Raw genomic sequence first — 25,670 nt, forward strand, 5'->3', positions numbered from 1 at the left:
GGCGGGCTCGCAGCGATGGCGGCGGCCGAGGTGGCGCGGCAGGTGAGAGCGGGTCGGGCCGGGCAGGGCCGCGGGCACCGGGCGGCCCGCGGGGCGGCCCGCGGGGGCTTCGGGGTTCCCGTGAGGGGAGCGGCGCTCGCCGCGGTCCCGCGCAGCGCCCGCCCGTACGGCTGCGGAGGGCCCTCCCGCGGGGGCGCGGGGAACGCCGCGGGGTTCCGCAGAGTCCGCGTGCGGGAGAGCGTCCGACTGCGCGCGCACGCGTGTGCGTGTGTGTGTGTGTGTGCGTGCGTGTGCGCGCGGGGCAGGGGCCGTGGGCCGACGGGGAGGCCTCGTCCCGCGGAGCTGTGCCCCCGCCCGCAGGAAGCCCCGGGGGGCTGCGCCGCGTCTTGTGCCGCACCGCGGTGCGGGGTGGGGGGAGCGGCGTCCGGCCGTGCGGCTTCCCCGGGCGGCGGGGCAGGTCCGTGTGCCGGCATCGCCGGGGGACACCGCTCCCGGGAGCTGACCCGGACCGCCCGGTGGTCCGCGGCCCTTTGGCACGGGCGCCAAGAAATGGAACCAAGAGCGGTCGGAACGGCAGTTTTCGGAAGCCCTGGAGTGCAGGGGTGCTGCAGTGGGCCTGAGAGCGGGCGGTGCTCGGCCCTTTGGCGGCTGGCTGGTTGCGACCCATTGCTCCCACTCTCTTTTGCTCTCCCTTTGTGTTCGTCCTGCTTGTCTGTTATCAGCTGAGTGAGGGGAAGAAATGCAAAGTCTTTACCTGCGCTTGACGTTCGTGCATTGCGTTTGTTTCATGGAGAGTGTCATTGCTGTCTGCTGGATAATTGCAAAAGAGAATTGCAGACTTGAACAAGCGAGAACGAATTGGTACGAGCGTTGCTCTAATTTGCTGTTGAATTGGAGCCAAATGCAGTTTGGGGAAGAGGATGCCACAACGCCGACGTCAGGGGAAGGGATCCGATGCTGTTCTTGTTTAAATGCGATCTGAAAAGCTGCGGTGTGGGCAGCGGGCTGCGGGGCCTCCTGGCTTCGGGATGTGCTGTTTGCCTCCTGGTGTGGGCAGCCCCGCTGCAGTGCAGGAATTCCCAGCCTGGCTCTCAGCAGAGGCAGCAGCAGCCACGCTGAGCACTGCGGTGGTGGTGGGGCTCCATGGGCAGCTTGGCCTCAAGGCAGGTCTCTCCGTCCTGCCTGGGAGCCGTAGTGTGGGACTCCACTGGTGCAGGAGGGTTAGGAGGGATGGGGTGCCGCTCTCATGGCCATTCATCCTGAGGGCCCTGTAAAGATTGAGACAGCTGCAGTCTGAGCCTTACGCCCTTTGTGTAAACTCCTATTTAATGTGCAGCGCTGTTAGGCTTGGGGTAAATTGTTATAGCATCTCTGCATTTTCTATATCATTCTGGTACTTCTCTGTAGGAGTTGGGGCAGTGGTGTCTGTGGTGTGGAGGAGCCCTCAGAAAAGGTATGAAAATCCTCCAGAGACGGAGAAATGAAACAACTTCTTCACGAGGCCAACCTTTACTTTTGCTCTGAGATAGCCCTGCCTGGCAGTGCAGCAAGAGCACATGTTGCTGTTTTTGTTCTTTTAATCTTGTTTGTGGCAAACACGCTTTGCTGCTTCCTCAGCAACAACAGCCTATTCTCCTCGGAGGTCGTTCTGCATGTGTGGGGAAAACACAGTGTCGGGCATCTTGGGGCAGTGCCAGCGCTCACACTGCCTTCCCACCGCCCGCCTTTGCTGCACAGCCGTGCCAGCTCGAAGCCAGAGGAGGTGCAAGGGCTCTTGGCCATCCATCTGATACTCAGTGGGGCATGGGCAGCAGTGACATCTCCAAACCTGCTTCTAGTACACTGGCTCTTGCGACGTCCTGGCCTTGCAGGCTTTGGGTTGGGGCTACTAGAGCTGCGTGTGCCACATGGCTCTGTGTTTGACATGGTGGCTCAGCTGCTGCAACCAAGAATCGCGTTTTGCAGCGCTCATTTCCTGGCCTGAGACAAATGTGAAACGTGGTGTAACTGCATGATAAAACCACAGGTGATGAGGAGTGCACAGGAAATGACTCGCAGGGTAAATGCCTCCTCCGAGCCAGAGTAGTTTAACTTTGACTGTTTATTTTTCTTTTCCATCTGGATCGTGCTTATATTTAGGGCTGTGGAGAAGATTTGTTCTTAATGAGAGCCCACACACCCACCCACGCTTCCTGGAGAGAGCAGCGTTCAGACCATCTTCCAGCATGCAGGCTGAGGGCTGTGCCTTACAGATACCCGTGCTGGCTCTCCATCCGCAGGAAGGATGCTGTCTGTGGGCCCTGTCCTCCCGTTTCTCTTTCTCTGGGGCAGTGCACTCCCTGGGGAGGGAACAGCCCCACACGTGTTCCAGCGCTGTGTCGTTGTTTGGGTGGAAGCTGCTCAGGAAGGTCTGGAGGCATGGTGCTGGTGCTGGGTGAACGTCTTAGCAGGAAGAATCGGGCTGATACACAAAATATGGCTGTGGGGAAACATACTTACACATTGCAGGGCTGTAGATACAGTTAATGGCTGAATTCTATTTGGATCTTCACATTTGGGGGAATGAAACTGCAGCAGCAAACCAGCAGCTACACAAGGAATGGTGCTTTGACAGCCTGCTGGAGTAATGCAGTCCCTGGAGACGTTTTCCTAGCCTGAAACACCGGTGTAGTTAGCAAAGAAAAACAGCATACTTGTCCCTACAAACAGGCTTATTTACGTTAAAGCAGGGTTTTGAAGGAATAAATTGAGAATTATACCCCTATGAACAGCTGCCTTATGGCTGTAGTGTCTCTCGTGAGCTGATGATGTGCCTAAACGGCTGGAGGGGAATTCTCTATGTTTGGCTCCTGAATAGGTTATTAAAAAAGCTTTTGATCTGGAGAGAGAAACACCTTTCTGGAGGCTGCAGGAGGGGAGCATGCAGCACGCGTAGATTTCCGGGTTGTGGCACTGCCTGGCCTTGCAGACATCCCCCTTGTGCTTCCTTCAGCACTCTTCAGGTCTCCTGGTGCTCATGGCCATTCTATGAATCTGAACAGGCTCGGGCTTGCAGCCTGAGGGGAGGGTACCGCTGCGTTTGGCAGCTCAAAGGCTGCATTCTGTGTTGCTGTGAGCTGCAGCAGCGAGCTGTGCAGAGGCCGTGTTTGGGCTGTTCGGATACCAGATGGAGGTACAGATTTCCTCATTGTTGCTAGCTCGTTTCTGTAATCAAAGCTGTAATGTGAATTGTAATAGGCTTGTCTGAGGAGGCATCATTAATACCTTCCTTTGCCGTGGGGATTATTTTTGCATTCAGCTTAAGGTGAGACTTGAGTCTCTCAATAATTTCTCAGGAAGCAACTGTTTTTCCACCTCTCTTTTGGCCATCATGTTTGAGTATTGAGTGCTTTGCACAGTTCAATACTTTTCTGACATGGCTACCATCTCGTATAAGTCAGATGGGGTGTTATATGTGTGCTGTTCGGGTTTGTTTCGGAGAAGGGCAGCGTGCACAGGCAAGATTTACAGTGTGTGTGCAAATCTGTGTACAGACTGTAGTTGGCTGTGCTTGGGGGGTCTTCAAGGCATGGAGAAAGAAGTGTATTTTGCATGAAAATGACACCAATTGTGTATTTTTCCTTGCATTTCAGGGTGAAGGCTGTCGTACTGTCCCCCTTTCTGGACATGTAGGATTTGACAGTTTGCCTGACCAGCTGGTTAATAAGTCAGTTAATCATGGGTTTTGTTTCAACATCCTGTGTGTGGGTGAGTATTTCCATCTGGGGAAGTTCTGTTGCTGAAAAGGGCTTCTCTGCAGCTGAGTGTAGCTTACAAGTTATAGAGTTAACAAAGTAGCTTTGATTTAAACTTCCATCCCTTTATTCTGTCTGTTTTAAGTAACGTGATTTACTGGTGCCCTGGGAAATCTCTGCTGGGGTTATGGAGTGTGGCTTTCTACCAAGCAGTGAACCATAGGAATAAAATGCCTAAAATCCCACGCTTTTATTATGATCTTTATTTGCCTGGTATGATTCAATTTCATATTTCTAAAAGCAAATAGGTACTCATGCTGGAGAACTTTGTTCAGAGGTCTTGTGTGGTTAGATATTGAATTATTATTATAATTATTTTAACAAAATACCAGTCGTGTTCCTCTTAGAGCACTAAAAGCTGTTTTGTTTTTTTTTTCCCCCTCCCTTCAGTACATACTTGAATTAAAATAGTGCCTGGCCACACTGTGGCTTGTGATGTGTTTGTCTGTGCTGCCGTGTGTTACATGTCTCAGCTGGGATCAGCCCCACACCCACACGGAGGCTGCCTGTCCTGCTCTGTGAGAGATCTGGCATAGGGTGCCAACCCGGGACAGGGTCCTGTGTGCCCAGAGCAGGGTTAAGTCTGAGATGAGTGAAGTGTGGAGAGAGCCCTGCTAAATGGAGCTGAGAGGAAAACCTTCCCTGACAAGGGCATTCCTGTGAGATGGTAAACTTTGCTGACAAGTAGAGGTCACTGTCAGGCTGAGTCAGTAGGTGGTTTGTACTGTATGGGAAAGAGATGTGACCTCGTGAAACTCTTGTGTCCCAGCACCTGAAGTTTGACAGTATTTCCTTTTGCACACATGGAGCTGCTGTTTGTTTTTCTACAAGTTATAGGTGCAGCGGATGGCTCCTGTGGTTAAAGGTTCCCCTTGATGTGTGGAAAGCAGTTGAACACCTCTGCTTTCCTCTTTGCAGAACGGCACTGGAATGCAGTAATTGCTTGTCCCTCTGAATAACAAGGACCTGCCAAGATCAATATGCATTAGTTATTAATGTCAATCTTTTATGAATAGTAGCAACACAGACATGGTTAAGCCTGAAATAAAGAAGGGAGTTTATTATGTAGAAAAATGTAATAAACTCCCTTAGAAAAAGATTTGCAAATGTTTAGTTGACAAACTCCTACTTTAACATGGCTTAGCAGAGCCTCTTTGAACTTTGTGGTAACAAAGTTAAACTCTTAGAAAGAAAAAAAAATGGTCCCAGAATCCATCTGTCATTTAGGCTGTTGGGTCTCACCTGTGCAGCAGGAGTCCGGGGTGAAGAACTGGAAGAGCAGAAAGCAAATGAGGCCCGAGGCCAACAAAACAGCAAACAGGTGAACTGATGACATAGGCTGCTGAACGCGACAGAAAGGCACTTCGGTACTCCCCACTTTTCAGCAGTGTGTGGTGTTTGTCGGAAGAAAAATCCAGTGACAGCTTTACTCTGCACCATGCTGGAGCCGAGCCACTGATTCCTCCAGCTCCTGCTGGAGGAGCCAAGGAAAGCTGCAGAAATGGCTCTCAGCAGAGCATCCAGATTAGAGCAATTTTTAGCTGTTCTCCTGCTGAAAGCTGTCTCCTCTGTCAGACGAGAGCCAAAGATAGAGTAACCGAGCAAAGCTCTCAGAAGAAGTCCGGGGTTGTGGATGGTTTCTCTGATATTCCTCAGTACAGACATTTTCTTCCTGAAGCTTCTGTGCCGAAATGTTCATTGTGTTAGTTCAGTACAAAGGCTGGGGAAGTCTTTGATGGCCAAGATATTCTGTGCTGGCTGCGCTGCTCAGTGAGATGGTGGAAGGAGAGGGAAACAACAAGCTGCAGTTTTCATTTGTTAAACTTTCTCAGTTTTGGCCAGATGATAGCTGTATTAGACTAGCATCACACTGTAAGCAGGAGTTTCTCCCTTCCTCCCTCCCAGGATTTGCAAAGGATTTGTCCTAAGCAGCCTACTCAGTGCAATGAGAAACCACTGTTTTGCTGTGGAAATTACCTTCTCGTTTCCCAGGGGTGTGCTACAACTCTGAGGACTCTCACAAAGAATTATTCCTGTTTTTCTCTTTCTTTCCTTTGCATATTCAGTAGCTCCCAAACTGGACCCAATGGTTTCTGGCTTATTACTTCCCAGCATTCAGTTTGTGCTGGAATTACCACCCCAGCCAGACTATTTCACCATGCAGTAAGTTCAGCCCCGTGCTGGGTCTCCAAAGGAGCGTGGAGATGTGGGAGCGCTCCCTGGCTGGGGGAAAGAGGGCTGTGCACTGGTTTCCTCGTGCAGAACTGCCATCTGCTCTCCAGCAGCAGCTCTCTGTGATGAGATGGAATCTTGGAGGTTGCCAAGTGCCTGGTTTTGTGGTCAGTAGTGCAACCAGCTGAGTACAGGGTTTCTCCAGCTGAGGAGCCACAGGTCCATGCTGCAGCAACACAGATGGAAGGCTGCAGGGCCTCTGTAGCTCTTCAGCATCATTTGTGGACCTGTGTTCCACCCCCTGCCCCGGACAGCCTGGCTTTGCCTCACCGTTCCGCCTGTCAGATGAGAAGAACTATTTTCTGCTCTCCATGAGAGACAGCCTTATCAGGCTGCGCTGCCTCAGGGCTCGTCCTGACAAACCTGCTACATTGGATTAGCTTCCGTTTCTTCACATGAAAGGGCTGTGCACACATAGACGTTTTCTTTAAGATGGCATTATTTGATATCTGGAGCCGTGGTTGTCAATCTGGGGAAGAGCAAGTGTTGCTCTCTCTTGAAAGGAGTCTGCAGGGGTTCAAACGCCCCATGCTTTTGAGCAGCTGAGTGCTCTGAGAGCTCTTCTGTGCTCCTGGAGAGTGGGCTGAGGGTGACACAACGGGGGCTCTGAATCCTGGAGGTGGAGGGGCAGCAGGCAGCTGTTGGTTCACCTTACACGTGCTGGGGGAAAGCAGATCAAAATACCAGACTCAAAGAGGACAAAGAGGTTCGGCTTTTGCAGCTGTGGTGTTTAGCTTGCAGGGTGCTTTGGCAGTGGTGGTGCCCCACGTCCAGAGCTTGGCTGCCCTAAAATCTGCCCCATGCTGAAAGGCACAATGCTACTGGGTTTCAATGGCTGTCAGAGCTTTTTGGCGCAGAGTTAACAATAAAGGTCACTATTCCTACCTTGTCTGTCCTCAGCACTTTGCCAGCCCAGAGAGCAGACCGCTGCAAGGTTGCATAATGCTTAAGTACAGTTTTGGAGATCAGATCTAAGCCTGACATCAGGCAATAATCTCACTGCCAAGGACGCCTCTTGCTTGATTTGCATACACTGCTGCTTTTTCCACAGTAATTTTGCCTCCCTTAATCCCCATTCATCATTTGTGGTTTTTGGAGAAGATTCCCGCGCTGCTGGCTGGAGTGAGTGCAGCCGTCTTGTCCTTTTCATCAGCCCATCTGTTCCATCTGGACTCCCATCCTTCCAAGCAGCACTTGGCAGCGGTTACATCTCCCAGCCAGCAGGGAGCTGCCTCTGTTTTGGGCAGAAACTCCTGGGAGACTCAGAAATGCTCTGTTCTGTCAGTTTGCCCTTCAGAGTAGCACTGTTCTGGTCACATTTCACATGGCAGAGCACTTCAGTCAGCCCGATACCATCTCGCATCACGCTGTTAGAGCCAATGCCATGGTTCCTGTGGCTGAGTCGTTCTGGGGCAGCAGGGGACACAGTGCAGAGGCTGCTTTGTACGTTGCCAGAACACGCATGCTGACCTGGCTGTGGTGATGGCTAGGCGTTCTGCTTTGTATGCATGGAGTTGTAGGTGTTTGGGTGGGAAACTGTTGCCTCTGGAATCATGTCTTAGCAGTTTAGATCTTCCCCTTTCTAAAGGAAAACTTCATCATGAATTTAAAGTCGCCTTTGCTGCCCTGTGTAGCATGCAGGAGATGGAATATAAAGACGTATTCTGTCTTCAGCATTTGCCTCCATCTCTTCTGCACTGCTGCTGCTGAAATCCAGATGTGAAATTGGTTTCAAGTAGGCAATAACTGGGAGGCTGGAGATGTATCTGAACACTGGTCTTGTCCTCAGATGGATGCTTTGCACCTTAAAGGAGGAGGAAGGCAGAAATAAGGGGCAGTTTTCAGTGTGTTTTGCCTACCATTCACATGGACCTCACGTATCGGAAGGCAGTTCCCAGCCCCGCTCTGTGATGCTGCTCCTCTGTCATGCTGTCAGCAGCCACAGGGCTGGGTGTGGGGCTCCTGCTTGTGGGATGGAGTGCAGGGCAGGAGCAGCTCTCTTGTCCCCAGGAGCCCGCTGGGGATCTATGCAGCTGGCTTGGTGCTCCGTCCTGCCCGCCCAGGCAGGAACCCTTGGCAGGAGCTCTGGAAACGCTGCTGCCTTCTCAAGCTGTTTAATGTCTGTCTGTTTTTTTTTTTTTTTTTACACTGCTGTTTTCCTGGAATCCCTGAGAAAGGCCTGGTGAGGTCATGCAGGCTTTCTCATGTTAACTCTTGAAATCCTTATCCAAACCACAGCAATGCTCCATGCTTTGTGCACCCATTGGGGGAAAGTGGTACCCTTACATCCCAAATAAGGTGGGGTTGTAGCAACACACGCTGCTGGTGCTCACTCTTCTCCCCCTGGAGCTGCAGACAGGTCAGTGTTAGGAGCCACCAAGTCGTGCACCTAGCATGGTGTGGCACCAGCTGCTGGCTGGCTGCCCAGGCACCTTTGCAGCTCGAGCTGTCTGCTGACTTTCTTACTGCCTTCTGGAAAGATAACTGATATACAATCCTGGCAATCAGACAGAGTGCAGTTCCCAGAGCGGTGGAGTTTTGCCCTACCCTGTGCTTGAGTCTGGAGCTGGAAAAGTCTCCTCTCAGGCCAACAGAGAGGAATTTGTCTGCTTGCAAGGGTGAGGCACAGAGATTTGGATGGAGGAGGAAGGGGAGGAGCTTCCCCTTATTGAATTGGACATTTCATGCAACTTTGGATCTATTGCTGAGCTTGAAGCCTGCGAAAACGAGCAGCTGATGATTTGGTTGGGATCTGAGGGCTTAGGGAAGGAGGGAAGGCTGCTTCAGTGAGACACAGTCCCCTGGTGGGCCTGGAGCAGCCTACGCAGTGGGTGGTGTTCAGCTGCCTGCTAAAGTTACAGCAAAAGCCAGAGGAGCAGATCAGAATCAGAAATCATTGTTTCCCCAAAACACAGTGGTCCTCCCAGGGCAGCAGGACAGCCTGCTGATAGGTGTAGTGCAAAGGCAGATCCTGCAGACTTGGAGAGCTGGCTCTGTTGTCAGTGTGGCAAGGGAGGCTGCCCTGTGGAATGAGTGTGTGGAAGTTTGTTTTGTTCTCCCTGGGATGTATCTAAAACAAATTTCAGACCGGTCTCTCAGATGTGTCTGTTCACGCCAGATAAGGAAACAGCTCTCTGTTGATAGATGGAATCCAAATAACAGTTCAGAGCTGCAGAGCTTTTGGAAGCAGATTTTTGAGTGTAAGTTGTGTAGCCCCTAGGCATATGGAAACGAGATAGAGGAAATGCCCCTCCCCAGGCTAGAAGGCTGTCCCCCAACTCAGCATATTGTGGGTACAAGAACCAACTGCACAGCTTGCTGTGTTGTAGGATAGAAACAGACTCAGTGTTTCTGTACTGAAGCAAGCTATTTTAGTGGCTGCTAATTACAGAAATACTAACCTGGAGCATCTATTTTAGGAAGAGGCAATGGGCCCCATTTCTCCCTTCCTCTCCTTGCAGCATCTTCTGTAGTGCATTATGGGTATCTGCAGGATTTGAATGATGCTTTCCCCCTCGTCTTTTCAACTCTTTCTTTTCATCTCTCTTTTCTAACGATATTAATGGCCATTAGACTGTGAAATGTAATTTGCCCAGAATACAGACCTCCCATTGTACTTGCCTTTCTGCTTGCCAGACGATCCCTTTGGAGCATGAGATCTGCTTTCATCTGCTACTGTTTCACCCCTGTTAGTTTTTGAATTAACAGGGCTTGCTGAAAGGGCAAGCCATGTTAATATTCAAAAAAACATTTTGACTCTCTTTTTCTCCAACAGGGGAAACTGGCCTTGGTAAGTCCACTCTCATGGACACGCTTTTCAACACCAAATTTGAAGGTGATCCAGCATCTCACTCACAGCCTGGGGTTCAGCTGAAATCCAGTACCTATGACCTGCAAGAGAGCAACGTCAACCTCAAACTGACTATTGTAAGCACAGTGGGCTTTGGGGATCAAATCAACAAAGAGGACAGGTAAGTGAAGAGGCAGAGAGGCTGGCACATGACCTGGTTCACTCATGCAGGGTTTCCTTTTGTGTCCTAGTTGGGCTCTCCTCTTTCCTTCTCACAAGTTACCCGTGTCATCTTTTTGGGATAGGACAGGGAGAAAAGAGGAGAGAGGCCATGGTGTGTCATCACTGCTGTAGCTATCAGAGCAATATCCGGCCCAAATTCATCTGGAGGGGATTGCTGAAATGCTGCAGGGCACTTTTGTGCTCTTTGCCTAGTGCTGTACTGAATGCAAACTTGCAACCAAACATCCAGTGTGGTCTAGCGACCGTTTGGCTTACTGGCCACCTTCTGGCAGGGCTCTTCCATCTTGCTTGTGGAAGCATGATGAGTGATCAGTGAAATGTAATCTGGAGAAGTATCTCTGGTACCTCATGTCCGAGCAGGGGCAGAGCATGGTGGTGAAGGAGTGCGTAATTCCACCAGGTTCTCTCTAATGCACATCTTCACAGAGGCATCGTGATGAAGTTTGCTTTGCTGTGGGTCTATTGGATTTTCATTTTAGTTTTGTTTAAGGTGCACCGATGTCCTTTGCAATGCAAGTCTGATAGGCTCTGTATTTCATATGGACTTGGAAAGGAAGTTGCAGGATTTTTCTGCCTTAAAACACCAGGCAAAGGTAGTAGTGAATGGAGATCCATCTTTCACCTTGCAGGAACTGGGACTGTAACAGCAAGCCATTTGTTCCCTGGGTGCAAGCAAGAGTTACACGCTGCTGCCAATGAGTCTGCATTACCCTTCCTTTTAAAAGCATCTCTCGTGCTCACATTTTGAAGTATGAGGCCATTTTCTCTGGAGGAAATTAGTCTGTAGTAATCCATAGCCTCTGTAGCCCCTGTTAGTAGTGTTTCTCCTCTCTGCTGAGTCGTCAACACTGTTTTTGTCAAGCAGGCTGCTAGAGTCTGAAGTAATCTTCTTGTCAGTGGTGCAACTTATATTTCTTATGGGTGAGGAGGAGAGGAGATTCAGAGAATTGGTCCTGGGAAGTGAATAGCTAAGCAGCAGCTCATTTCTAAAACGCTAGCAAAGGAGTAGAGGTGGTTTACCTCTGTGAGATGTAAAAATCTTTTTCCTTTCATCAAAGCTACAAGCCCATTGTTGAGTTCATTGATGCTCAGTTTGAAGCCTACTTGCAAGAAGAACTGAAGATAAAGAGGGTCTTGCACAATTACCATGACACCCGGATCCACGCTTGCTTGTACTTCATTGCTCCAACAGGCCACTCACTGAAATCCTTGGACTTGGTAACAATGAAGAAGCTTGACAGCAAGGTAGGCAATTTTAACTGTTACTGTGCAGGTCACCTTGCACATGATGGAAATGCTGCTGCTTTTCCAGGGCACGTCTCCCCACTTGCATACCCCTTATGCTATGGCTGAGTTGGCAGATGCATCCTTTAGACTTACTGAGTGCTTTTAAGTTTTTGTAAGTTGCATTACAGACTTGGAAAAACTGCCTGGAGCAAACCTTAGGACTTACATCTCTGTTTCTCTCTAGGTCAACATCATTCCTATAATTGCCAAATCTGATGCCATTTCCAAAAGTGAGCTGACCAAGTTTAAAATCAAAATCACAAGTGAACTGGTCAGTAATGGGGTGCAGATCTACCAGTTCCCAACAGATGATGAATCGGTGGCGGAGATAAATGGAACAATGAATGTAAGTGACTCAGCACTTCCTCCTCTCTCAGAACAGTACTGTCACTGTAGGGGTGGTGGCCTATATTGGAATGTTTCTTAAATCCACTTTCCTTTTTTTTTTTTTTGTGCCTTAAGAACAGAGGATCCTGTTTTTGTAGTGTCATCCTAGGCTAGTAGAGCCTTGAGGAAGGCTACTGCCTCTCTGGCAGGCTTTTCTAGTCAGAAAGCAGATTGAGTTTAACCCCTTCTTTGTCTTAATGCATAAGTGTTGAGGTATGTGCAGGACAGATGGTAAAGTCTGGCCATGCTGGGCATGGACAGTCCTGTGTTGTGAATTAATCAGATGAGTATTATCTGTCTGCAGTGAGCTCTGCATTTCTCACACCACACAGCTTTGCTATCCTTGATGGGTGTTTCCTGTGAAGCCTTGCCTCTGCAGGCACCTCCTCCTGCTCAGTGGCTGTCCTTGCAGTGGAGCCCCTTCATCTTACCAGCTCTGCTACTCCTGTGCACAGAGTTGCCATTTTATTATTGATCTGCTGTTATTTAGCTGGGTCCTTGGTCTGGTTTTGCCTTGCAGCACTGGTGAAAGATATAAAGGTTGGCTAGGAGGAGTAGGCTGGTTAGAGCAACACCTTCATTTGAGGTACAACTAACTGCTGATATGAGAGATATGTAATCCAGTCATAAAAGACACAGGTTGGGCCAGAGTGCCCAGTGGCCTCTCTCTTTTCCAAATGTCTGCTTTTGTTCACTCTCAGAGTAGGAAGAGAGAATGTATATGATGCTTCCTTGAAGTACTTTCTCAGTCTCTGACCACGTTCAGGCCAATGATTTCTGTCCTACATGATGCTCTTCCATCAGTGAACTTCCAGGATGCTGTGGCAAGGATCACATAGCTGAACCACCTGTTCAGAAGAACAGAGTACACAACTCAAGTTAAACATGTTTTAAAGCATCTGCAATTAAAGCAATCATGGTTGCTTATCTGTGACTCCCTAAAGACAGGGCCATGGGACAGCTTGCTTCTACAAATGCATTCTGCCCATGCTTCTATTTTTCCAGAAAGCTTTTTACAGGAAAACAAGTAGGGAATGTTGCTGTTTTACTGTTGAAGTGCACGTCCAGCCAGCTTGTTTTGTGTCCTTTCTTGATCCAGCATTAATAGTTGTACAATGTTGTGGAGAGACCCAAAAGATGACAAAAGTAGAAGTTGTCTCCCTTTAGCCATTCTGAGGGTGGATGGAGACCTCTATTCATCTTTCCTTCCAGGCACTTCTCCTGAGAGGGAATTGCTGTCTCAGGTCATAGGCATTCTAGGTTATATCAACTGATGGACAGAAAGATCAACTATTTAAATCCTTCAATTAAACTGATGCAAAATCACAATTGCCAGGTGTTACAATTAGAAAGATTAACACAGTGGAAGGGCAGTATAGGACTATAACAGCAAAGGAACCAGCATGGATAGGATGGTATTTCAAAGAAAAAGGAAAAGTGCTCACCTATCTCTGAAGATCTAGGCTTGCAGGTAGGACTCTACAAGGGAGGGATCTCCAACCAGAGATCCTTCCATAGTGGCAGTGAGCCCTTAAATGGGGGGGGTCTGAGAGAGGTGGATCCAGGCTCCACCCCTTCCTGTCACACAGGTGAACTGCATTCACCTGTGCTCCCAAGGCTGACCCAGTCCTTTCCCCATGTGCTCGATCAGTGGTTCAGCCTGTGACTTAACAGTTACCATACACCAGGTTTATGGGGACAAGGCAGGCTAGAATCTGAATCAAGTCAAGGCTCTTTTGCAGACCTGGAAAACTTGTATCCAGATATTGATTTTACAGAAAACAAATCTACTTATGCTTTAGGTCAGGAGATGAGTTTTTGGAGGGACTGAGAGCAGTAAAAGAGCCAGAATGGGATGTGTGAGGTCTGTAACTTAAATTGCCAGTTTTAATCATGCTTGAAATTGAGGAATAGGAAGCTTCAATTTCTGTCAGTTGCCCTCACCTATGTGTTTGTGCTTCTCTACAGAAAGCTTCATTGTCTTGTTTGCTACAGATCGATGTCTTTAAAAGGTCATAAGTGTAGTCTTCCTGCTCAAGTTGTGCTTCTTGCTGACCAGCAAACATTCTAGAGCAGCTACCTCTTCTTTTTTTTTTTAATTACAGGGAAAATTGAGACTGATCTCCTGATTACTTAATGTTTTGCTTATGACCTGCTTTGATTATCTTTAGCATGACAAGTAAAATTAGATTTTAAAATATGCAAACTCATTACTTAATGTGCATTTTAGGTTATTATATTGATGCATGAGGAATTCTTTTCAGAGTATTTTGCATTCAGAGTTGACTTAATAAACAAAGAGAATGCAGCCTGATGTGACAGAAATCAATGAACTGTCCATATAAAATCTGTGCCATTGTGATCAGAAGAAGTATTTATCCATGAACAAAGGTGTCAAGTGCAGTGTTTAGATACCAGTCGGATTAAACAAATCTTCAGAACAAGATGCCTGATTTTGCTTGAAATCAATTTGGTCTTTTTGAGAATCCCACTGTGCGTATGTTTACGAGTTCAAAGATGTAGAGAGCACTTGAAAATACTCTCCAAAATTCTTTGGATCTCCTCCCATCCAGGTTTTATTCTTAAATCATAATATAAAAAGCGAACTCTGCTATTCTTTCAGCTCCCGGTTGGCTTTTCCATTTTGAATGAATTAATTTAATTTCTGCAGAATATATTCTCCCTACATCTGGTAGTTAAATGAAGCCATGTGCAACTGTGTGAGCTGTCTGTTCCACATGGTGGGAGCTGGAACTTACTTTTGGAAAGAGGAAATCACCAGCACTTTCTCCCTAGCAGAAACAGCAGCCAAACAGTTGACAGTGATAGGTGAACCCCTAGCAGAATAGGCCTAGCTCTGTGCTGACATGCATCCTTCCATGTGCTGGCATGTCAGCACGATTGTAAAAGTAACTGTGTGAAGGGTGCCTCAAGAGGCTGTGGTGCTCCGGGCCTCCTTACAGCCCAGAATGTGCTCGGCCTCCAGACTGACCACTAAGCCCCATTGGTACTGTTTTGTCCCTCATGAGAGAGTTGTGAGGCCAGGGAATAAAAGCTGAAGTGCCTATCTTTGTGAGTGCTTGCAGGCAGCTTTGCTATTTGACTCTATGAGCCATACTCTGAAGGTAGAAAACACCGTCCCTGAAATCTTTACTTATCCTGTTACTCACTTCTCAGCAATTTCAGATAACCTGTGAAATTAAAACTTCTCTACCTATTTCTGTAAACAGTCTAGAGTCACTGATCTTCCATACCGTTGGCACCCTGAGGCATTTTTAATTGCCCAGAACCAAGCACAGTTTAAAGGCTCTAGCTAACAAATGTCTCTGCATAGAACTCAGCAGAAGGGGTGAGTGCATGGAGCTGGCAGCTTTATTTTTAAGTATTGAAACCTTGCACTTGACTTCTCTGCAGCTTGACGGAAGGCTGTATAGTTCCCAGGAGCAAGTGGAGGTGGGGGGAGATCTCAGTTATTGCACAACAGATAAATGCAGCAAAGATAGCAGAGATGGGGTTTTCTTGCCTGTCTGAGTTTGGGGAATGAAGGGTGAGCTCTGCTGAGGTGTTGGGAGCAGTTTTATTCCAACCTGACTGAATTTGCACTGGGAAAATCTCTTAACCTCTCTACAGAATGCAAGAAGCTTCTTTACGCAGAAGTGACTATTCTGTGTTTCTGGGTCACAACAAGCAAATTCCTCTTGTTTTTAGCTAAACGTCAGGTACTGGTAACAACTATCCCTTGTGGAGTGTGTGTCCTGGCTTAAAGAGAATAGTGAGACGCAGTCAAGTTAGTAGTACCATCCGTGCTATGTTGCCTTCAGGGTCCCTCCTTGTGGTTATGATTCCTGGATTTGGCCTCTTTTGTCCTCTTGCTGCACAGCTGTCAGTATCACAAGGACTTAGAGATATGATTTATTAGAGGGTTGTTAGGGTACTATGGTTAGGCTGCAGTTGGACTTGATGATCTTTGAAGTCCTTTCCAACCTGAGTAATTCTATGATTCTATGACTTTATAAGCCATTAACATGCCTTAGGATTTTTCAGAACCTGAGAAAAGATGCAGTTTTGATAAAGGAGCAGCGAGGGTGAGCCCCAGCACATGCTATGGGCAGCACCAGCCATTATCAGTACGGGGTAGGCTCACTGCAGCCAAGTGAATGCAGGGTCCTTCCCTGCTCAGCCAGCAGCAGAACTCGTGGCATGCACAGTGTATGCAGAAGCTGATAAGGTGCAGGGACGAAGCAAGCAGGGAGGAAACCTGTTAATCTGGGTAGAGATTAGCGTGTGCATAATGAGTGTCTTGCACAGTGGCTGTACTAATCTCTGTGTGCCATCAAGTCAACCAGAGCTGAGAGGGACTAACAAAGATTGCATTAAATGTGTTCCAGGCCCACTTGCCATTTGCAGTGATTGGAAGCACAGAGGAGTTGAAAATAGGAAACAAAATGATGAAAGCTCGTCAGTACCCTTGGGGCACAGTGCAGGGTGAGTCAAGACCTGAAAATTTCATGGCATGAATGGTGACATTTCCACCAGGAGGCAGTGGACTCGCTCTTGTAAGAGCAGCAAGGACCTGCTGGACTGTAATTTCTCTTGGAGGTTATCCTTTGTCTCCTTGTAATAATAAATCCTTGCGTCAGGCCAATAGTAGCAGTGTCCTCTGTTCAGAAGGGCTGTTAAATCTATTGGAGGAGTAGCCCAGTGGGGAATGTGAGAAGAGACCTTTGTTTCTACCCCTCTCTTACCTTTAATGTCTTCTTAAAGTGGAGAATGAAGCTCACTGTGATTTTGTGAAGCTGCGGGAGATGCTGATCCGTGTGAACATGGAAGACCTTCGTGAACAGACCCACACACGCCACTATGAGCTGTACCGGAGATGTAAACTGGAAGAGATGGGTTTCAAGGACACTGATCCGGACAGCAAGCCTTTCAGGTGGGATCCTTGGAGTAGACAGGAGAGCTTGAGGGAGGAGGCACCATTGGATGCACTGAGTGTTTGTGTGTATGTGTGTGTCCTCGAGAGAGCATATAAAGAGCCAGTGTGGCAAGAAAACCTGCTAGGTCAGATCAATCTAGACTTCAGCAAAGGTGTTGGCTGAATGAGAGAAGGTGAAAGCACAGAGAGCATGTGCAGGACTGACTGTGAAATGGCAGATGTAAAAATGTCAGTGCTGCAGAGATACAGAGGTGTGAACGAGTGTTTGTTACCAGCTGGTCTCTCTGAATCGCCCAACATTCAACATATAGGGAAAGTACAATAGCTTACAGACCTCAGAAATGATTGGATAAAGATAACTTCAAGCGTACAGGGATGGGTGATAGGAAAGCAGTATTCATGGTGAAAGCCTGATTTGAGAGACTTGGGGAAAGTAGAGTTTGTCCTCAGTTATATCACAGGGCTTTTCTTTCTCTTTAGCTTACAAGAAACTTATGAGGCCAAAAGAAACGAGTTTCTGGGGGAACTGCAAAAAAAGGAAGAGGCCATGAGGCAAATGTTTGTCCAGAGGGTCAAGGAAAAAGAAGCAGAGCTGAAGGAGGCTGAAAAAGAGGTGAGGACTACAGTACTTGTCTCTTCGTGGTTATGCGTGATATACTTCCAAGTAGGCTGCTGCTGCCATACAGATTTCCTGCAGTGTGGTTTAGGACTATATTAAAAACAAACAAAAAAAAACAACTAAAGCTTAACTTGGTACATTAAAGTACTTGTCCTATAGGACAAAGCTAGATTGCAGCAATTGCCTGTACAGCTTACTGCGCCATGAAAGTGCCATATACTTTGATTCTGACCGACAGCTTTGGCGTTTCAAATTCAAGGAGAGAAACGGAACCCCTGAGGTCAGCTTATTATATAAAAATTATACCCATACAACTTTCTTAGTGCTAGGGAAGGGCATGAAAACCCACTAATGCATTTTAAAAGAAATAAGGCCAACAACTCTGGTAAGAAAATGAAGTGGATTGATTATTTATTTATCTATTTATTTGCGATTATACTCTCCCAGTCCTCTATTGTTAGTCTGTGCACTGGTTCCTCCTCACCAGAGTGGTTCTTGTTGTGTAGGCTGCTTTGGAAGAAGACTTTCCTGCCCTTTGTCTATGTGTTGTCAGGTCAGGGTGCAAGAAACGATGTAAAGTCCAACAGAGATTTTTGGGCTGAGATCTCATGGGAATCCTCCGCCCTTCTCTTCTGTGAACAGAGTATCTGGTAGTGTTCACCTCTCTCTTTTCTGTCTAGCTCCATGAAAAGTTTGATCGTCTGAAGAAGTTACATCAGGATGAAAAAAAGAAGCTGGAGGATAAGAAGAAATCTTTGGATGATGAAGTTAATGCATTTAAACAAAGGAAGACGGCAGCTGAATTGCTCCAATCTCAGGCTCAGCAGGCTGGAGGATCACAAACTCTTAAAAGAGATAAGGAAAGGAAAAAGTAAGTTGCTAACCTGACGGTATTTGCTTCTCTTTTAATATTTTCTGGGTATTCATATCTCTTTCCTAACCTAGCCAGTCCTTACCAGGGGAAGGTTTGCAAACAGTTATAATCCCTAGTAAGGCTAAGTGGTAGCTGGATGCATTTTAGCTCTACATGTCGTCCTCAGGAGCAGCAAGCGCAATACCAGCCTCCCTTACTGGTTGCTGACAGCATGGAAGAGGATGAACTTGGTTGCATTTGCTGGGATTCCCTGGCCTTCCTTTGGTCTGTCAGTGTCTCTAATGTAGTAGAAGGTTAGGGTGTGGTTAGCAGGAGTATCCCGCTACCCCAGAGAGGAGTGTGTCCTATTTCAGGGTCTTGATTTGATTTAGAAAAAGCTTTGGAAATTATTCAGGGAACATAATAGTATTGAACTCTTGAATCTGCAAAATATAAGTCTCTGAAAGTGTTAGTAGTCTCTACAGCCTTATACCAAAATTTGACCTCCCCAGAAACAGTAAGAGATAATGCACAGGTTTAGAAGGGTTCCCCATGCAAGGGAATGGTGTGACAGGATCTCAAGCCCCTTGTCAGTGTCTCTGGGATATCAGCAGTGCCTTAATGTTCTGTAGTTCCTCCATAGCAACCCAGCTGTGCAGCTGAAACAATTTTTCTAATCCACCTAGCAATGAGAAATGGTACATAATCTGAAATGGAGGGCTGTCCCACCTTAGCATGTGTACAAAGGGCAGTGTGCAGATAGACAAGTGTCTGTTTTTTTATACCACTGTCATATAATTCCCTCTCTGCCCGTCCGTGAAGCAAATCCATAGTAAATACTGCCTGTACAAGGCAGTTTTAGTACATGGGGAACTGCTGTTAATATAAAGAATATGGCACGTGCCCAGATAGCTGAGAGGACTGCTTGTCAGGAAAAATAACCCTTAACCATTAAACTTGGAATCAAGCGAGACAGGAGATGAAAGACCCAATAACCAGAATCAGATCCTGTTTTAGTCATTTTAGTTTTGAGCTGGAACTGCTACAGTGTCAACATTCTTTTGCAATGAGCAATTAGTGCTCCTGCCCTTTTCTTGCTTGTCCATTCCTTTTTCCAGTGCGTATTTTGATTTGCCCTTTTGAATTACCTTCAGGGGTTTTTAATGTGTTTTCATACTGAGGAGCCTGAGACTGACTGGGGCCAGACTTCTCCCCAGCCTCTGTGAGGAGTACACAGCTGAGTTTCTTTCATGGTTACAGCTCTCAGACGTCTGCGTGCTGAGGACTGCAGACTTCTGAGCTGAGATTAGTCCAGGTCAGGAATGCCAAGAAGGGTGATGACATGTCCTATACTATGAGCACTTAGTAGCCGTGGTCCAAGTCACATACCTGTTCCTAGAAGCGGTTCTGATCTCAGAAGCACTCCTAACACAAAACATACTCCTATGAAAATGCACTGGTACCATCCTCGTTGGTTAATTCTGGGGCAGGGTGAGCTCTGTGCAAGTGGTAGATCAGCGCTTGATTCAGGCTTGGGAAGAAATTAGGTTGTCTCTCCCTCCTCCAGGAAAACAACAGTGTTAAAAATGGTAGCGCTTTCTTTACTCTAACCTCTCCAGTTGTCCTTAATGATTCATTTTGGTGTTTAGATCATAAATCTCTATAACAATCCATGAATTTCACAAGCCAGTAGCTTAACTGTGTCTTGTTTAATAGTGTCTGGCACTGCACTAGCCTTTTTCTTTCACAGATTACTCTTTTAGACCAAACTCGGTAGTTTGCACTAATCATGGCTTGGTTTCTTTTTATTATTTTTACATCATCATCGTCATTGTTAGTTCTTACATGTATGCTGTTTTACAGTTAACTGCTGTTTGGCTGCATGGTGCATGAGGCACGTTGTCCTGGTAAGCGTCATTAACATATATAGACCTCACAGTGGGATCAGTTACAGTTCCTGAAAAAGCAGACCCTATGCAAGTCCAGAAGCCTCTAAGTGTTATCATCTCTGTCTTTCTGCTTTCACCCTTACTGTTCTTAAAAAATTTTGGAAAGTAAAATGCAGAGAGAGTCAATACATTAGTGTACATATTAATATATATATTAATATAAATATATTAATATATATATATTAAATGTGGAAAAACAAGGATTAGGTCCTCTTCCTTGTAAATGTTTCCAGCAGTTTGCTGGTTCTGTCTATTTTTCTGACTTTCTCGGAAATAAATGAGATTCTTTAATCATGTAGGCCATGTCGATTCTATGGCAACAATTGCTATGGAGATGTGATGGTGGAGCCCTGCGAGCCTGAAAATCTCTTTCCTCTCTTCTCCTTCCTTTGCTCCCACCCCTTCAAGTCACAGGGTTAACTTGGTTACAGTGCAGGATACAAAACTAGTTTCTATTTCCTCCACTCCCAACAGATGGTAAAGTCTGCCCAAACTAGAGTTTTCATTTATCCTAAAGCACCAGAGAAAGTGTGTGTGAGTACTGTCGATTGACTATAGCTGATTTTCCAAAATCACGAGAGATGCAGAGTGTTCAGGAGATAACGGAAAGCTCTGAATATAGACTAAGACACTCTATGACATTTTTAATAGCCCAGCAGGCTGCCCCTTGGATGGATATTCACTTGTAGCAGACGCATGTCTGGGAGCCATGCCAAGCGTGTGCGGTTTGGGTAAGGCTAGTGGAAGGAGAGAGCTGTGCTCAAGCTGTGGCCAGAAAGCCTGCCAGAGCACTTTGCCTCTGATTAAGGCCAGCATCTGAGCCTCTGATGAGTTTTGCCAGGGCACAGAGGGTTCCCACTGAAGCAGAGCTCTGTCAGCAGTGTCCCACTCTGAGTCTGTCCAGAGTGTCTATGTCTTCACATTAGTAGGGATATGAAATAGCTAGTCGAACAGAGAAGGGTGTCTGAAAGGGTTTACAAACCTTGCCATAAATAAGCATCTGCAATGGGAAGTGTCAACAACTATTGTAAAGGGAAGGCTAATTTAAACAAAGATGTCTAAGAAATGCACCTGCCTGGCAGGAGGGCATCATTACGGTTATTAGCTAAACTGCTAATGACAGTGGGTTACTTACGGCTGTGCTGAGTGTTTTTAAACGAGCCTTTTTAATTTGCTGTTGATTCTCTGGTGAGAGGAAAGGGAAAGCTTTTAAGGGAATGTCTTGCTTCTTGGCAAAGCAGCAGTATCTATTATCCAGTATGAGAACGACAGCACCCCCAGCCTGAGCACAGGTTTCCCTGAGACGGGACATGTTGGAACAGCAGCATTTAACTATAAAACAGCCTAACAACTCAGCCTCTAGGCCATCTTTCCCTGCACACAAACCTAGGATTTACGTTTTCTGTCAGACAGAATCCTAACTACCTTATGGCCTGCCCTTAATTAGGGAAAAGCTGATTATCCAATTCCTTACCTCTTATCTCCACCAAGAGAAGTGGAATAGCAAGTACATGTTATGCTGTCAGTGAGAGGTGTTTGAGTTTAATTTCAATGGGGCATTCCACTAACAGAAGAGCTTCACAAGGGTCCTGCACTGCAATCGACTTGATCAGTCTGGAAGAATGAATGCCTCTGCTGCCAGCAGTAACTGTAATACAATGAAAAGACCAATTCTGTGCTTTTCAGGATCTAAATGTGGATAAATAAGCTCAAAGAACAACAGTGTTCATTCTGGTGCTAAGTATGAAAGCACGGCTAAAGTGCAATTGAGAGTGAACATTACTGATTTCTGTTGGCACTGGATTGCTTTTGGCAGTCCGTGTAACTGTACACTGTTGTGTATTAGGCTTTGAATCAAATAAAGTTCTTTGTTTCTGCTATACAAACACAGACAGTGCCTTTTTGAATGGGCATTTGTCCTTGTTAAATTAAATATGTATATATGGTACTTTTTCAGAATTCAGAATAATACTCTCAATATTGATCCAAAAAGTATTGCAGGGCCCCAGTGTTTTGCAAGGATATAAATAAGTCACAATTGAGGAGTTCTGTAGCTTGCAAAACTGTGACAGGATTGTTTTAGAGAAGAAACGTGGTTCGTCCCACTGCTGAGTGTGCGTGTGTGTGTCTGCATAAAGCATGTTTTGTAGTCAAAGTAAACTTTATTAACACACAGCAACATTTCCTGTTTGTGTGTGTGTGTGTGTGTGTGTGTGTGTGTGTGTTAGGAAGCATATTTATGTTTTTTTTTTTTTTTTTTTTTTTTTGTCATTAATCCATAAAACCATTAATCTGCCTTTTTCTTTCATTTTCAGTTCGGGTTTCCTGTAGAGCCTTTCCCTTCGCACCAGAAGTGAATGCCCCCCACATTCAGTTAACACGCAGCCATGCCATTCTGCCTGTTAGCTCACCTTTACTCATTGCTCCCTTACTGCGCTCACCAGTCTGTTCTAAGTGACAGTCCACACCCTTGGCTGTGCTGGGTTACAGTTGTTTCTGTGAAGAACTCAGCAACAGCCTCTGTGGAACTGGCGAGAGATGCTTGTGGCTGATAACTCCCTACTCTGGTCAGTAGCAGGCTGCCAAGCGCTTGCAGCATCCCCACTTCTCAGTTGTGCAGCTTTTTGTCTCTCCCCTCTGTTTTGTGCGAGGTTGCATGATGACAGCAGCTGCTCAGCAGTGTGCTTTTCGTTCCTACCAGGGGTCAACTGTAAATGCAACCCGGAGCGGTGGTCTTAAGAGATTGGCTGCCCTCTCACCTTTTTTAGTTTGCAGTAGCTAACCTATCATTACCTTGCTGTGCTGTCATGTGCAAATCGAATCATTTTAAAGGACTTTTTTGCCAAACTTAACATCCTCACGGGTGTGAGGGCCTGAATCCAAACCTCAGTCCCCAAGCCTGGGGGATTTTTCAAACTTGGATCCATGGTTTGCAACTAAGTGTTCTCTGAATGCTGCAGGGGTCACGAAGGATCTCCTGCCCTGTCTCCTTCTCAGAGTGCTGGGCTGGATGCACATCCTGGATCCAATCTCAGGGAAAGCTGGTCACCTTGCTGTACATACCAGTGCCTGTGAAGAAAGATGATGATGTTTCTTTGCCTTTCTTCTCAGTGATTCCAAAAATTTCTTGGTTTAATGCAAAAAGTATCACCTTTAATTCTTTTTTTGACGTCTGTTTAGAAGAGTACAGATGTTAGCAAGTTGCTTCTTATATTGTCTATTCAGCAAAAGCCTTGTTTTAATGCAAGATTTGCACTAAAAGGGAAGGTGTTTGCTCTTTGGGGCCAGGAGTTCACCCAGTGGCCAAGTGCAGCTATGGTTTGCCTGCAGGTGTCTTTCTGTGTATTTCTGGATGAGTTGTTTGTTTGTTTTTTAAATAAAGCCTTCATCAGACAGTGAATTCTGGTTAACATTTACTTCTTTTGTTTTTTGTTTTCTTTGCCCTTCTTTTACAGTAACCCATGGCTCTGTACTGAGTAATTATCCCTGAATACAATGGGCTGGAATGGACCTTCATTTACTTGTTAAATCACAGGGTCTAATAAAACGGGACAGCATTTCAGCTGTGACCTTCCCATGGTGTTACTTTTGCTCTCTGCTATACTCTTGTTGTTAACTTGTCTTACTATGTACTGGTGGTTATTGCTTTATTCAATAATGTAAAATGAGTCCTAACGAGTTTGGGACACTGCAGCTTTAATTTCTCTCTCTCTTTTTTTTTCTCCATACAGTTAATAGCTCCCCCTTTCTCTCAGTCCCCCTCTATGCAGAAAGCGTAAAAATAAGTTCTGTGAGAGTTATTTTTGCTGGCAAAATAACAATGTGGTTTAAGTGTATTTATTGGTGACATTAAGACGACACCATCGCCTTAGTTTCATTATCATAGTCAAGAGATTAAAAAGTTTTCTTCATACTTGGGGTCATTTCCATGACATCATCTATCTTGTATTTTTATTATTTTTATTTTTGGATAATGCTATGAAAAGGCTGGCATTTAATATGCGTTTCCATTTCAGACTTGCTAGTTGTGACCCCAGTCCTCCAGTTGCGCTGTGTGCAGGCAGGGTGAATCCACATGTCCTGAGACATCAGGGTGTGTGCTGGCAAACAGCTCCAACAAAAACCCTTCTAACCCAAAGTTTTTTGAAAAATAAGCACGTGTCAGAGCTAGCCAGGATACATAATGCAAGCCACTGCTGAGGACTTTTCTAGGAAGGTGTTGTTTGGGATGGTGCTAAAACCTCACAGACTTCAGTTAGTGTTAGCGGGCTGGCTGCCCATGCTAACAGGCCGCAGCCTGGCCTTTCCCTCTGGGGCAATCGAGGCAGCTAGAACTCCTGACTGCAGCGTGTTGTCTCAGTTTTGCTATGAATACAGTTTTATTTCCTGTACAATTCTTGTGTTTTGTTTTGTTTTGTTTTTTCTTTTAAAGCAAGTTAAAATAATGTGAGTAGTTTGCTTCATTCTTTATTATTGAGTGCCCCCTTCCAAAACCAGTCAGTGGTTTCAAGATTATCTGTTAAAAGAAGCATTTAATGCAGGTTTTTTTCTTTAACCCATTCTGCAAGTCACCGGTGGTTCTTCCTGACCATTTGCCTTACTAGAATGCAATTAAAAGTATTTTAAAAGAGAAAGTGTTTTACTTGTGTGATTTCCATGAAGGTGCCATGAGATACATAACCTCACAGAAGGAGGTTCCACCTCTCCTGTCAGCTGTTTTCATGTTGCATCTCTTTTCTCTGCTTTTTGAATGTCTTCCTCTTTTTTGCTAATCTTCTGTTGTTTTTTTTTTTCTCTTTTTTCCCCTTTCTCTCTCTGTAGCTTTTTTTAATCTGTCTTCGCCAGCTGCACGGGGTCTGAGGGAGAAGATTGCCACTTCTAGAAGAGGTTAGGGGTCCTCTGGCTGGGGCGGGGGGGACAAATTTCAGTGTTAGTGTCGGGGAAAGAAGCTGTGTACTGACTTGCATGGTATCTAAATGAGGTGTCCTGTGATCTGTGTGACAGGATAGCGGGGGGCTGGTGGGTTACCCGCGGGTTGGAGAACACAAACGTGATGTTTGGACTAATGATGTAGCTAATACATTTTCAAATATTGTTAGGAGCATTTTTTTTTTCCTAATTATGTCTTTAATAATATAAATGTTGCGGGCTTCCATGGGGTTTGGAGCTGGGGGGTGTTTTCAATATACTGTTGTTGGGTTGGTTTGAGGAACTGTGCAAAGCTGAAGGAATTAGAAACACAGTGCAACGTGCAATGTTGGCAGCCACAAAGTATTTAATTTTAACAGAAATAAAGTCAGAGCTGTGTGTTTTCACTGGTGTCTGTGCCCTTTCTGACCCAGCGGCCTTGCTCTCATTTGGGCGGTGGGGTTGTCTCACAGTACTGCTGTGCCCTTCCAACCTTAACGCCCATTTCGAATAGCAACTACGAAAGCCTGTGCTGTGCTATATTCTGCCAACGCACAGAGAAAGGTGCCCGGTGCCCGGTGCCCAAGGTAGCCCAGCTGTGGCTCTGCCGCGTGGCGCGGGGGATTTCCTGAGCGGCTGCCGTTTCCTACGCGCTTTGTGTAGGCGCTGCGC

General features: G+C 46.3%; 1 protein-coding gene across 4 annotated transcripts; it reads left to right on the forward strand.

Annotated features, from left to right (window-relative positions):
* Positions 1-25,405, forward strand: SEPTIN6 (septin 6). Of its 4 annotated transcripts, NM_001031125.3 has the most exons (11): positions 1-42; positions 3,633-3,747; positions 9,802-9,997; positions 11,118-11,304; positions 11,531-11,692; positions 16,122-16,218; positions 16,498-16,666; positions 17,150-17,282; positions 17,969-18,159; positions 20,005-20,048; positions 22,406-23,490. In NM_001031125.3, the coding sequence occupies exons 1-10, from the start codon at positions 16-18 to the stop codon at positions 20,006-20,008; spliced, it is 1,281 nt and encodes a 426-aa protein (NP_001026296.2). In that variant the 5' UTR covers positions 1-15; the 3' UTR covers positions 20,009-20,048; positions 22,406-23,490. The 4 variants fall into 4 exon arrangements, with proteins under 4 accessions (NP_001026296.2, XP_015133785.1, XP_015133787.1 ...); XM_015278299.4 differs by lacking the exons at positions 20,005-20,048; positions 22,406-23,490 and adding an exon at positions 23,546-25,405; XM_015278301.4 differs by lacking the exons at positions 20,005-20,048; positions 22,406-23,490 and adding an exon at positions 24,912-25,405.
* The last annotated feature ends 265 nt before the right edge of the window (positions 25,406-25,670 follow it).

The sequence above is a fragment of the Gallus gallus genome, chromosome 4 (assembly GCF_016699485.2).
Source record: "Gallus gallus isolate bGalGal1 chromosome 4, bGalGal1.mat.broiler.GRCg7b, whole genome shotgun sequence".
NCBI classification, from domain to species: Eukaryota; Metazoa; Chordata; class Aves; order Galliformes; family Phasianidae; genus Gallus; species Gallus gallus.